General features: G+C 41.0%; 1 protein-coding gene across 4 annotated transcripts in view; it reads right to left on the bottom strand.

The window, feature by feature from the left end:
• The window catches only part of LOC131449165 (dehydrogenase/reductase SDR family member on chromosome X-like), a 32,555-nt gene that overhangs the window by 16,706 nt on the left and 1,826 nt on the right, over window positions 1-14,023 (bottom strand). For 3 of the 4 annotated variants that reach the window (XR_009234255.1, XM_058622068.1, XM_058622067.1), the window contains exons 2-3: window positions 1,551-1,819; window positions 514-621 (exon numbers count right to left, since the gene is read on the bottom strand). Coding sequence is in view for 3 of the 4 variants with exons in the window: in XM_058622068.1 (XP_058478051.1) it covers window positions 514-621; window positions 1,551-1,653 (211 nt within the window). In the remaining variant the exon portion in view is untranslated. The remainder of the gene's footprint in view (window positions 1-513; window positions 622-1,550; window positions 1,820-14,023) is intronic. The other variant, XM_058622069.1, reaches the window with a different exon arrangement.

Here is a 14,023-nt window from a genome sequence, read left to right as displayed (position 1 = left end):
CGTTAAAGTAATACCAAGCCCGGAACTGTAACACCTGTCTTGTTCTCACATTGACAGACCATGATTAAATGACACACGCTGGCGACGTCACCTTCTCTTAACAGCTTGATACAATCTTTTCACTTGCTGATCATCCAGTTGAAAACTCATTTATGCCCATTTAGCCGTGACTGGTGCACTTCACTATCATTTCTAAGGTTAATGTACCACCAGTTTTACCTCTGCTTGTGCTCTATTGATGATTCACGTCATCTGCTGCTGTGGTCTGGCAGTTCTCACGTATACACAGCTTCCCTTTTTGTGACGATAATTTGTGTGATTTTTTTAAGTTATAAATAATTAGTGTTTCACTTTAATTTTGTTTATTTTATCTTGTAGTACAATGTTTTATTCCTTTAATTGTTGTTAAATTCCATATTTATTAATTGTGAAGCAATCGTTGTTTTTGCACTGAAAACAGATGGCGATGGCGTGCGTGCGTGCGTGTCACTTGTGTGGTGCATTATACTGTACCTATAATAACATGCACCCCCAGCCTGGCCATGTGGCGGACTACCTCATAGCCGATTCCACTGCCACCTCCTGTCACTATGGCAACCTTGCCATCTTGTCTGGGCATCACTGGCAGAGGCAGAAGAGGATACAGAGATATCAGGAAGAATGTCATTTGATAAGGAAGGTGCTTTGAGATGGGCCACTTTGTTTTTTATTTTACTTAGACTGTTAGAAAATCTGTAAATCTCTATTTAGGATTTTATGGCTACTATACGACAACTTTCTTTTGAGTTCAAAGCATTGCTTTAGTGCCTCTAAATTATAGAAGTACATTTTTCTTTTGTCTTTGAAATGACTCGGCACAAATGTGTTGTTAACAGCTTTATAGTTCATAAATGGTGTGAAATGACTGTATCGGACTAATGTCAAGTTTGTGATATTGGTAGAGGACACAAAAAAGTGGTATGTCCCACAGTATTTGACAGACTACTTTTCATCAGTTAGATGATCAATTGTTCATAATTGCCAATATCTCTCACCTCTGGTTCAACGGTGATTAATAATAAACGGGAACAGGAACTATTTCTGCACTTTTCTTTCAGCTACTTATATTTCATTGGTGCACAGTGTTGTCAATCAAGCGTCTTCATCGACCAGTCCGAAATTCCTTCCACAAAAGTGGAAATTTAAACCCACGTGAAGCCGTAAACATACAAGGAGCCTTTCAAAGGTAAACTTAAGGTTGGACTAAACTGTCAAGTTCTTCTGGTGAATTCGGCATATATGAGACATCATACATGTGTCGCTTTCACCACTTAAGCTTTCACTTCATGTAGCTAACATGGCTAGCTTAGCGTATGCATCTGTTTACATACGCAACACCTCATAGCGATGTAAAGACTAGCACGTTATAACGTGTAACGCCATCGTATTAGCGTGGATTACTGTCAGCACACACTGTCACTGTCAGAGTAACTGGGACACAGTACAGCACATGTACACTGGGTGAACGTTCACGGCATAGTGAATAACAACTTATTGCGAGATGAACCGACCTGGTAACCTGAAAGGTCTGCTGAACAGCTGAGTCAACAAAACCTTCAAACCAAGCAGGTAAAGCTTGATAACTGGCAGAAGATGAGACCAGAAAGCAAACATCTCCGTCACGACCAGGGTCAGGACGTGGAGAAGGAGACTGGAGAGTGAACATGGAGAGGAGGAGGCGCGACGAGCAACTAAAAGGCGTGGGTGCGTCTACACAGGACACGTTCCAATATAAAGTCGTCCATCCATCCTCGCCTGCGTCCTTGTCGCGCCTGTTTTCCTACAAAAATCACATACATACACTGATGTTTAGACTCGGACAGTTTCTTCCACCTGACCATAAGACTATTAAATAAATAACTCAACCAGAACAGCCCACCACAACCTACAATGCTCAGTACAGTATAGTTGGGGGACTTGCTTGAGACTTGGATTAAAATGATCTGAAATTCAAATCAATTCAAATTAAAAACCTTTACAATATTATAGAGAGCAGAGAGACCCAACAATTCACACAATTAGCAAGCACTAGGCATCAGTGGAGAGAAAAAAAACCCTCCCATTTAACGGGAAGAAATCTCTGACAGAGACTTGTGACTTGCATCTCTGATGTTTAAAATCCTGTTTTATATGTGAATATATTATAATCTATTATTTCTCTGAACTTGTATCTTCTATTTAAAGTGAGCTGACCAACACAAGTCTTTCACACATAAAGCTGTTGATAAAGAGTTCACATTTGTAGCAGTGTTTTGTTTATTCCGTAGAATTTGTTTTGTCTGCACTGGAGCTTAAAATGACACAAACGCAACCCCCCCCTTTTTTTTTTAAATTGCCAATCTGACCCTTTTTTTCTAACTAGTTGACCTTGAAAAACAAGATCTTCTGCAGCCATCCATCACTGGGCTGTCGAGGATGAATTACTGCATGATGGAGGAGACTCGTTGCTGCTGTTTGGCTGCTTGATGTGCCATATTATCCCCTCTCTGTAGATCCAGCATATTGCTCCCTTCAGCTCACTGACTATCTCATTAACTAATGCCAAAGAGGTCACACATGATGGAAGCAACACAGGGATGACACACTGGCTGGAGACATCATTTCCCGGGATAGGCTTTAAAATCATGTTAGTGGAGCCCCTCGTCTGCAGCGATGCTCAGAGGAAGTGAGTGCCGGCTGAATGGTGGATGTTAGATTCTCCTCTGGGACCTCTTTAGTCGTCCATCACACCAGTTTACTCATATTAGAGATTAGTCGCGCTGCTGTGGTAATTAGTCTGATTGGACCTCTGCTGGACGCCCTGGCTTTTTTTCCTTTGCAAAACTAACTCACCAGTAATTGTGTGATTAGTGTTCAACAGATTTGTGCAAAGAACGTGTTTCCAAGCTGACGTGATGAGAACAACAACTCAAGTGTTCCACCAAAGTTTGAAAAAATGTCCCGTAATAAATTAAAAATGCAGGATGCAACAAAAAAGCTTCAGCATCTAAGTATAATTTCCTGTTTTTCTCACATAAATGAGGGTCACTTCACATCTTCACGTGACTTCCAATATGCCATTTTTTCCATGTCAGTGGGCATAAAGAATCAAATGTCTTAATAATACATTTTTAATCATATTATATACAGTATAACATATATGGCGCTGGCTTCCACCTTTGTGTTTTTGGAGAGCAGTTGTGAGTGGATTTCGTCACACTCACTAAATAATGTACATCACTGGAAACATTTATTTACCTATGTGACATCAAATCCAGAGAGCATGAGAGCCGAGCACAACATCGATTTATCAACCTGATCCTAAAGCAAAACATTTGCAGAAAGTTCAGTTGAATGCCTCGAAGTGTGTGTGTGTGAGACGGTTCAAATAATTTATCGCTTTAATATTTTAAGTGCAAAGCTGTTTTCATTCTGCATGAATGCCTCTTTTCCACCCTTTGGGGAATAAAAAACTACCTTTAAAGGACACCTCTGTGAGGAGACGACTCTTGGCAATCACGAAATCAGTCCAAGTGGTAAAATCAACATAAATTTGGATATTAATTCAAGGTAAACACTAAATGAATGTGTCACATGTGAAGATTTATGTCAGGTTTGAACAAATTAACTCAGTTATCAACTGACTGGTATGGAAAGTACATGGAGCTTTACCTTTTGTTTTACAATTTTGGTCATAGTGCATTCACTCAATACCGTACTTTACTCTATTTTTGGAACACTTGATACCTTAATATCAGTAGAATATGGGGGGGGGGTTAAGATTAAATTAAACATACATTATAGTGTCTGGTTGGACTTAGAGCTGCAACTAACGATTATGTTCATAATAGATTAATCTGTTGATTATTTTCCGATTAATCGCTTGGTCCATTAAATGTCAGAAAACGTTAAAAAAACGTTGATCGGTGTTCGTCAAACCTGGAAATGATGATGTTCTCGAATGTCTTGTTTTGTCCACAAACCAAAATGATTCAGATTTAATGATTTCTTTGTTACACGGAGCAAAGAAATGAAGAAAATATTCACACTTGAGAAGCTGAAACAATCAGAAATCTTGCTTTAATGATGAAAAAAGCTTCAAGCAGATGAATCGATTATCAAAATAGTTGACGATAGTTGGAGCTCATTTTCTGAAGCTTGTTTCTTAAGATTTCATTTTAGGCCTAAGATTTGAATTAGAGATTTGTTTAAAAATAAAATACAAGTTGTCTTTGTACATCTGTGTGTTTTCATCTCTTCTATATTCATTTATTTTAATGACAAAGTTACATAAAGTATACAATAGAGGTATTTTACACATTAAGCACTAAGTGTATCTGTGGCTAATGCTTCTGTTCTTTTTCTTCAATCGTTTTTTTTTTTCCTCACTTGTAATGGAGAGTTTTTACCACATTAAAACGAATCTGAGGATCTAAGTAAGTGCTTAGTATTTACTTTATTAAGCAAAATGCTAGATGTAGAAGAAGAAAAAAGTAGTTGACTGAAGTGGAACAAGAGCTGAAAAGCCAAAGATAAAGCACATGGATATCATAACTCAAAAGGAAAAAAAAACCCATCCCAGACCAGGACGCAACATTTATCTGACTGCTGAAGATGTAGACTACACCACGACGCTGAACGACTGCCTTGGAAAAAAGGCAGACAAAAATCAGAGCATTGTGAAATATTTCATTCTCAATGTAAAGGTTATGTTCTCATCGCTACATCACAAATCTGCCGTGATGGATTGTGTTTGAGGAGAGGCTATATTGTCTCTGGCACTTTAAGTAGGCCAACCAAATTCTCCCCAAACTTCCTTTCAACGAAATTACAATAATTTCTGTTAAAGACAGTTGTGGGCGATTCGCAGTGGCTCCTCTTTTTTTCCTCTTGGCAGGGAAATCATTAGAATTAGTGTGTGCCTTCTTCACTTTCAAATAGTTAAGGTCAAGCTGGACCCGGGCGGCGCTGACAGGCAGCGGCCCCCCACTTATTAAGTCTGCTTTGAAGACAATTAAATAAGCGGCCAACGTGAAGAAGACACCGTGTCATTATCACTAATGACTGTATGTAAATGCTGTTAATGCAAGCCTTGAGGACACGTGTGCTCACATGTGTGTGTTTTCTCTTCCTGCAGCCTGAGAGGTTTGGGGACGCCGGGGTGAGTGGGCCTGCTGTTGTTTCAAAGGAAATCACCTCTCATGAAGGACTGTGGAATGATTGTTTTTGATGATGGATCATTAGGGAGACAGTCGTCTACACACACACACACACACACACACACAAAAATGATGACATATGTACCCGTATACATGAAACATGCTGAGAGCAGGACGTGACAGGAAGGTGTGTGATGTAATAACATGTGAACAGCATCGAAATAGCCTCAACCGACAGTCACCTTGTCTTACGTGACAACCACTGTCTGCTTGCAAAGCCCAAGTTGTCTTTTTTGTATTAATCCAGGCTGACAAGAACTCTGCAGGATCTTCCGGTGTGCGTGTATGTTTTTATTCTTTGTGAGAAGGATGATTCTGGATATTTTTTTAACCCCCCCCCCCCCCCTTTCCTTTCTGTTTCTAATCAACTGCCACCAAGGGGAGACGGAAGGGTACGTGTCATATTGCGAAGAAAGGGAATTTTCTGGATTGTGTCACGGGCAATTTTGCGTGAAGCAATGTTGTCCTTTTCTTCTCTCTCAGTTCGAGCTGCCTGTTTCAGGGCATTTCCTCAGAAGACTCCTTCGTCTGCGAGGCAGACAGTCAAGGATGGACTCACTCAAAGTTCAGAGTCTCAGCCTGAGCTGCAGGCTACAGTGTGTCCAGTCTTGAATAAAAACCATGCTGAAGAAATCTGTGTGGACTGCGCAAACTGATGCACAAATATCTGAGTCTGTTTGAATGTGTAAAATTATAAAAAAAAATGAGGTTGTGGTCTTACTAGGGAAAAAGGTGCAAGGTTCCAACAAATGGAAAAGACTTCCCTTCCAATGTCAAAGGATCTCAAAAGGTTTTACAAGCAGAGCTTTAGCTCTAAGAAGACAGTCAAATCCCAACACTGGCACACAAACATATCAGACACTCGGGAGAGATGATTCAGAGGCAGATCCCTCCTCCATGTGCTACATAGCCATGGGAGGGGAAAAGGCAGTGAACAGATTTAGTGATTGGTGTGTCACCTCATGCAGCCGCCGCAGGCTTTCCGTTGGGAGGGAAGCCAAAGGCCAGTTTGTAAACATGAAAGTGAAACCCCAGATTTTTTTGCACGTGTTTGCAGGAGCACACATCCTGTGTCAACATCCTGGGTTTATCTGGGACATTTCCTCCTCCTTTTACTGACTTTCTCAAGCATTATTTGCCAACAAAAAAAGACACACAAATGCCTCCAAAAGCAATACATAAGCTTACAGTTTTTGGGGGACTGTATAATAATAATAATAATAAAGACAGTGCAGGTTTTTTTTATTATATATCGTAAATGTACAGTTAGACCACCACCCAAAGCCACAGCTGCCCTAAATTAACAGCATTGGTAATTATGATCATAATAATTTTTTATGTTTCTATAACAGTTCATACACCAACCAGTATGTAGAAGCTCTTTAATTTAAATGATGTTTTTAATATAACTATTATTGTTATTAATTTCCAAATGTACTGTTTTACAAAATAAAAACTGTAAAAATAGTAAAGCACATTATTATTTATTCATTAAGATGTAAAATTATAGTTATTTACTTGCATTCCTGAACATGTTATGCTTGATTTGCTTGTTTTTTACCTTGTCTCGTTTTTATGACAGGTGGTCTAATAAATGTGTTAAGCACTGTGTGTCATAATAAATCATGGTAATTTACATTGTATAACATCAGTGTGAGTTCAACTAAGCTTAACACAACTCATTATTTTACATTTTTTAAACATTGAACTGGAATTGGTCTACTGTCTATGCCTCTCTGGAGATTTGAAATATCCACAGAACGTTAGCTTTACTACCATCTCCAAGCTTTCTGCTGCAATTGTCTGTGTGTAAGGATGGAGTTTGATTCTGAATCTGGCTGCAGGATGTTTTCATGAAATAAAGTGTAAAAAAAAAGCAGAGTGTATATTTGAAACTGAGTGGCCTTGTTGGAGGTTTGCACTTTCTGAATGCTATTATTATTATTATTATTATGATTATTATCATGATGATGATGATACATTCTAGTTCTGTGTGCATGTTTCCATCTACTGTGCATGAATGTGTCAACCCGGCACAGTGTAGTTGTCTTATCATTAGTAGATGTAGAGTTCGGAGCAGTGGGAGCGACATTTGCCTGCACCAAGAGACAAATATACACACAGTATTAAAAGCACTTCATTTAACAGTCTGGGAGGACTGTGAGACTCTTTCACCTCTTTCTGTCTCTCACTGCAGGGCTGCATGAATTAAGTGAATGAGGTGGTGTATTCAGGCACGTGTGTGTATTTGTTACCTTTTTTAGGATTTTTTCTGGCATAAACACAGAAGTTAGGACCAAAACCTGGTCCTAAGTGGTTAAGTTTGGGTAATATTTAAGTTATGGTTAGATTAAGGTTAGGGTTAGACATTAACTGGTTAGTTTTTGGTTTCCTGTGTTCCTTGTGTTCTACTTTATGTTTCAGGAGGCTGGGCTGGTTGGCGGGGCGGAGCTTCTGAGCCACTCACCTGCAACTCATCTCCTCGTTTCTTCTGCTATTTATACTCTGGTTTCTGGATTCACAGTCACCAGTGCGTCATGTTTGTGCCGTGTGGTAACGATCCTATTTCCGTGATTCACCGAGACTCTTGCTTCTGGTATTTTTTGTTCCTTTGACACGTTTTTTTTAATTGCCGTTTTTCCCCCTTTTTCAGTTCCTTTGGCTGGATTTTGTTTGTTTTTGTAAATAAATTAGTTAGGTTTAGTAAGTTTATCCTTTATAATCATCACAAAATGAATCTTGTAATTAAAAAAACAAAAAAAAAACAAAAAAAAACTCTTTATCACTCAATACTAAGTGACGGGTAAAATGAAATCCCTGGGTGGGCTGCATGTGGCCCACGGGCCGCAAGTTTGAGACCTCTGCTTTAAGCCCTCCATGTCCACAGTCCCATTATGCAGATGCATAAACACCCAAACTCACAACGCTTTGTTTTGGTGTATGATCATGTCAAAAGAAAATTAGATCACTCATTTGACTATTACACCCCCACACGATTGTTAAAGCGTTTAATTAAAAATACTGTTTCTACTCACCTACATTGGATGGGATCAGTGTAAGTCAATGGGTGACGGCACTTTTTGCTACATTAGAGTTTCCCCCCCACGAATTTCATTCTGGTAAAGGTGGGAAAGCCTCTAAACCTGTACCAGATCACCACGGGACAATATAAGCCTCTATTTAAACCCAGATTAATAAGGGAGGAAAACATATTTGCATGGAGGATGATTAAAGTATCTCATTATAATTAATGCAGGTTAAGCTTTTCCCAGAGGAAACCAGTGGAGATGATAAATATATAATCAAAAACCCCAGCACCACATCTGTCTTACAGGAAGAAGGACGAGCTATACAGACACATCTGAAGATAAAGGAAGACAACAGCAAGCTCGTGCATCCGTCCTGCTCTAGATCTGTGAGTATTGGTCCAAGTTTATGAATGTGATTCATGTCTAATGTAGTGTTTCTAACTCAGTCTGCACTGAAATGCTAATAATGCACATTGTTTGGGCCAGAGAGAGTCCATTACTCTGGCTGTATCACATCTACGTCCAGTGGGACGCACACACTGGACGATGTAGCCTTAAAAAGGACGGAGGAGTGAGAGGAGGAGAAGCCTGCACGCGATTTCTTGGAAAAGTATGTGTGTGAGCGTGTATTGATGCTCGGACACAGCAAACACGTGTCACCTCAGTTTCAGCGCTGTCAAGCTAAACTGACATAAACAGCCCCAGACGGCCCGATCAGAGATGGACTTTACATAACAGCTGAGTCACTCACAATCTATTTTTATGGCTTTGAGGTGTGTGTGTGTGTGTGTGTGTGTGTGTGTATGTTTGTGAGGACAAACAAACCCTAACCCATATGGAGTGAGGACATTTTTGGCTGGTCCTTTTGTTCTGTCACCCCTTGACTTGGTTTGCTTCCCAACCTCAGTTTCCCCTGCGTTGAGAAATAACTTCATTCTTTTCTCTGTTACGTGTCCACCAGTGACACTTCCCGTCCCGTTAGCGCACATGTGTCAAACTGGTGGCCCGGGGGCCACATGTGGCCCTCCAATCAATTACATGCGGCCCGCCAACCACTGTGTGAGGTGATGGAATAGAGACAGAATATAAGACTAAATGTATTTGCCGGTAATATTTTTTATAATAGTAATAAGACATTTGGTTGTAATCATTGCTTTATTAAATGTATTACACTCAACATGAGATTACATATATTTAAGCTGTTTTAATCACAATTATCCTCGTCATTATTTGCTAAATTTTCAATTTAATTCCCCGTTTTTGTGCATCATAAATATGTTTTTATTTATTGTATCATTTTATATCAAAACAAGCAATTTTACTTACTGCAATTCTGTCTAATATCATAATGAATATCTTAAATTGACCACCGGCTACTAAATAGTTGTTTTTTTCCACTTTTTTTCCTCTATGTCGGCCCCTGCTTGACCAGACTAGATGCTCATTGGCCCCCAGGTCATTTGAGTTTGACGCCCCTGCGTTAGTGTAACTGTTAGCAAAGATGGTGGCAACTGTTTACATTCTGGGAATGAGGTCCCGGCCCCCTACGAGTGGCTCAAGTGCGGAATTAACGTTGCAGTTTCAAGCCTCTCAAGTGTCACTGGTGGGCACCTAACAAAGAAAAGAATGAAGAGATTTCTCGACTCAGGGGAAACTGAGGTTGGGAAGCACAATTTTTTCAAAAATACTACCCCTATTCTAGTAACACAAAGCTAAATGCAAATCGGTGAATTATTCCTTTAAGGATAGAGGCTAGTGAATACATTATGAGGTAAATGGTTTGTATTTATATCGCACTTTCCTAGTCTTGATGACCATTCACTCACATTTTCATACAGCACATCTATGTTTCACTCATCTTTCATTACCACTGACCCAAGGACACATTGGCATGTAGACTAGCGAACTCGGTCAACCTTCGCTCTACCACTGAGCTACCGTCACAGCCAATAGTTCACTATGCCAGTGACATTCACTATGAAGGGGTTATGCTTGGAGCTAGAGTCGAGTCGTGTGTGAGATCTGCTCAGAATGGGGACACATTTGTGTTGTCAGGTCATAGTGACCAGGCTTCACTGCTTTAAGATTGAAGACTCAAGAGTTTATTCGTCACTCGCTCAGTTGTACACGTGTAACATACATGAGAAATGTCACCTGGCCTGAATCATCACTCCAAAATCATTTAAAATACTCCAGGAATATACTTAAAATATGAATATTCTAGAAATATATAAGTATACTAAACAACGTAAATCTAGAGTGAACAAATTCCCAACAAGCAGCTGCGGTTGCAGTTATGTTAAACCAAAAGTGTCAATTTATAAGGGCCTGATTGGAATAGGACTTTGTTTTTCATGTGCAAGTATAAATAGGGATTAGGTTAAGTGAGGTTATAGATGTTATGTTTATCTTTGGATGGCCTTAAGAGAGAGAGAGCAGTAGAGAACCAATAGGGAGGGAAGAGCAGAGATAAGGTTGGTGACTTATATCAGAATGCTCCAGGTGTGTCGAGCTGTTGGTTGCGAATCAGTTTGGGTGAGCAAACCCAAGAAATGGAAAAAGGATGTGTCCACGAGCGAGCAAAACCTGGTGGTCAAACTCTGGAGGATTTCAGGTATTGAATGTTAATTTGCTTTATGATTGGCATCAGAACTGTATTCTGGGATTCATTTCTCCTCTGTTTAGGTGCGTGCACGAGAAAGTGTTGAGAGCAGAGATTCAAATATAAACATCCATTCATCCAGAGCTACACTGCTTATCCTCTGAGGTTCATGGGGTGGTGGGCACGACTAAGGTAAGAAAATGCTCGTCTGGTAAATTGTTTATTGACTCATTTTGTTGTTTAGGTTTATCCTTCCCATAATGGAGGTTGTCAGGATGAACACTTTTAGTACATACATTAATCCACAGTTTGCTGCAGCTGTTCATCACCTGGAGGACACATTTTTATTTTAAAAGTGTTTGCTTAACGATATTGTGAAATTTTGTTTGCTCTTCACGCAGCTTTCTGTGCTTTGCTCTTCACTCAGCAACCTTAAATGCCACATCCCAGCAACCAGAATAGAAATACTGACCTTTACAGTTGCATTTATAGTTTCATAATGGGTAACAACGCTGATCTTTTTCATATTTATGAAGTTTTGTATGTGGCTTTGGAATTCATCAGCATATATTGTACCTAATAGGTTAACAAACCCTTCTCAATGGCTGCCAGTTTCAATGACTTATTGTCATTCCTTTATTTTGCGACTTCATTCTTGATTGAACTTGAAACTTGAAACTGCCCACACCCCACAGTACCACACTGAGTTTTACTCTCTCGTGTTTAAGGGATAAATTAAAGGCAGTACTGTGACGCAGCACTGTCACCTCACAGCAGGGTGCGTCATCTGAGTCCTCTTTGATCGGTGGGAACATGACGATGAACGGTTGTTTTTCTCTGCACGGTGAGAAACTGGCAACCTGCAGGGTGTTAGTAACCCTTTCCGCCGCAATCCTGGCGCCAGGATGCAGTGACAGCAAAACAATTTTCATGAAATGAAATTAAGCGATTTCACCATAACAGCTTCAGAGGTGCTAAATAATAAATAAGACTACAGTTTCAAAGAAGTAAATGTGGAGGTTATACCTCAGCAGCAGGAGGCACACAGAAGCAGTTGTTTGCAACTCCCATCTCTATCCTGTCTCCCTAAGGCCTTGTGGCACCGTTCCTAAGCCAAATGTCACCTGCAACTGGATCCAGTCGCCCCCTTTGACCCTTAAAGAAATGAATCCATTCATCGTCCACTGCTTTATCCTCCATGAGGGTCCCAGATGACATAGAAGTAAAGGCGGTGTACAGCGTGGACAGGTCGCCAATCCATCGCCAACATCCATCCATCCATCTTCTACAGCTTTATCCCCCTGAGGATTGCGGATGGTGCTGTGCCACTCTCAGCTGATATAGGGCAATAGGTGGCGTGCACCCTGGACAGATCGCCAGTACTTTGCAGGGCCACATAGAGACAAACAACCATTCACTCTTACAGTCAGTTTAGAGTGTCCAATTTACATAATCCCTAAATCTGCATGTTTTTGGACTGTGGGAGGAAACTGGAGAACCCGGAGAAAACCCACACACACGGGGCGAACATGCAAACTCCATGCACAAAGACCCTTGTTCCGACCAGGTCACAAACCCGGGTCTTCTTGCTGTAAAGGCAAGAGCGCTGACCACTACACAAACCACGTGGCCCTGTTCAGTCAGTCAGTCAGTCATCTTCTACCGCTTTATCCTCCACCAGAGGGTCACGGGGGGTGCTGTGCCAATCTCAGCTACATCGGGCGATAGGCGGGGTACACCCTGGACAGTTTGCCAGTCCATCGCAGGGCCACACACAGATAGAGACAAACAACCATTCACTCTCACACTCACTCCTATGGTCAATCTAGAGTGTCCAATTTACCTAATCCCCACATTGCATGTTTTTGGACTGTGGGAGGAAGCCAGAGAACCCGGAGAGAACCCACGCACACACGGGGAGAACATGCAAACTCCATGCAGAAAGACCCTTGTTCCGACCAGGTCACAAACCCGGGTCTTCTTGCTGTAAAGGCAAGAGCGCTGACCACTACACAAACCGCGTGGCCCTGTTCACTCACATGTAAACCACAGAAAGACCCAGACCAGGATGTGAACCAGCAAGCCTCTTACTGTGAGGCAACAATGCTAGCCACGTGATCCACTGAGTGCCCAACCCCCCTGAAGAAGCATCTTACACATTTTGCACATGTGAGTTATGACTCATGGGCTAAAAGCAATCAATTGTTATTCCAACAAACACATTCTGAGTCAGAATTGGTGTTCAATTAACTTTTGAGGTCACACGCGCGGTTTAAACCGTTACTTCTGCCATGCACACAGTCGGTGCTCGGGAGTGTTACAGCTCAAACGAAAACATTTTCCACAAACTTGAGTGAATTCCAACTATGGCTGTGTGTACACACACTGATCCACAGATAAAAACACACCTGTCTCCCATGCTGAGCCTTCCCTGCTCCACTTTTTTTTTTTTACTCATCTCTTATTCTGGAGCATGTCAGTGTTAACTCCCTCCCACAACCCCCCTCCCCACCCCCACCCCACACACACACACACTCACACACAGCCTTTCTTTTTTCTTTCTTATTTTTTCCAAACTGCGAAAGACACACAGCCGCTCAAACGTTACATTGCGCAGTTTTTACACCTTAGCAAACACACAACCCAGCCGCAGTTGATAAAAACAGACAGACACCAACAGTCGGAGCAGGAGCTCTTATGTCAGTTGCAACAGGCATTTAATGAGTGCGTGTGGATGTGTGTCGAGAAGTGACAGAGGTCATCGTATATTGACTCACGGCTGACAAGAATCATTTTGTAGTCAACGGGGGCATCTGCCATCCCACCAGACTCTCACTCCTTCTCTGTGCAGGAGAGCATATAATACGCAACAGTTTACAGGGCTCATAGATTTATAAGAACTGCAACACTGCGCCTGCAGCGTCGAGTGAGAAGGTTTAAAAACTGTAAAGCTTCCTTTTGGATGAGTTGTGGGAGAGGCTTGAATGTTTAAAACCTCTCAGGTGTTTATGTGCTGAGGTGGTATGAAGATGCTGTTAGTGATTAGTCACTATCCAAGTGCATTTTTTTTTTAAAGGAATGAAGTCACAATTTCTTCCATTCAAAATGTAATGCTCACTTTAATCGATAGCATAATTTCTTTTTTTTACAAAGAG

This window comes from Solea solea, chromosome 2 (assembly GCF_958295425.1).
Source record: "Solea solea chromosome 2, fSolSol10.1, whole genome shotgun sequence".
NCBI lineage: Eukaryota > Metazoa > Chordata > Actinopteri > Pleuronectiformes > Soleidae > Solea > Solea solea.
The sequence above is the reverse complement of the archived record's forward strand: the minus strand, read 5'-3'. Positions and strand labels throughout refer to the sequence as shown.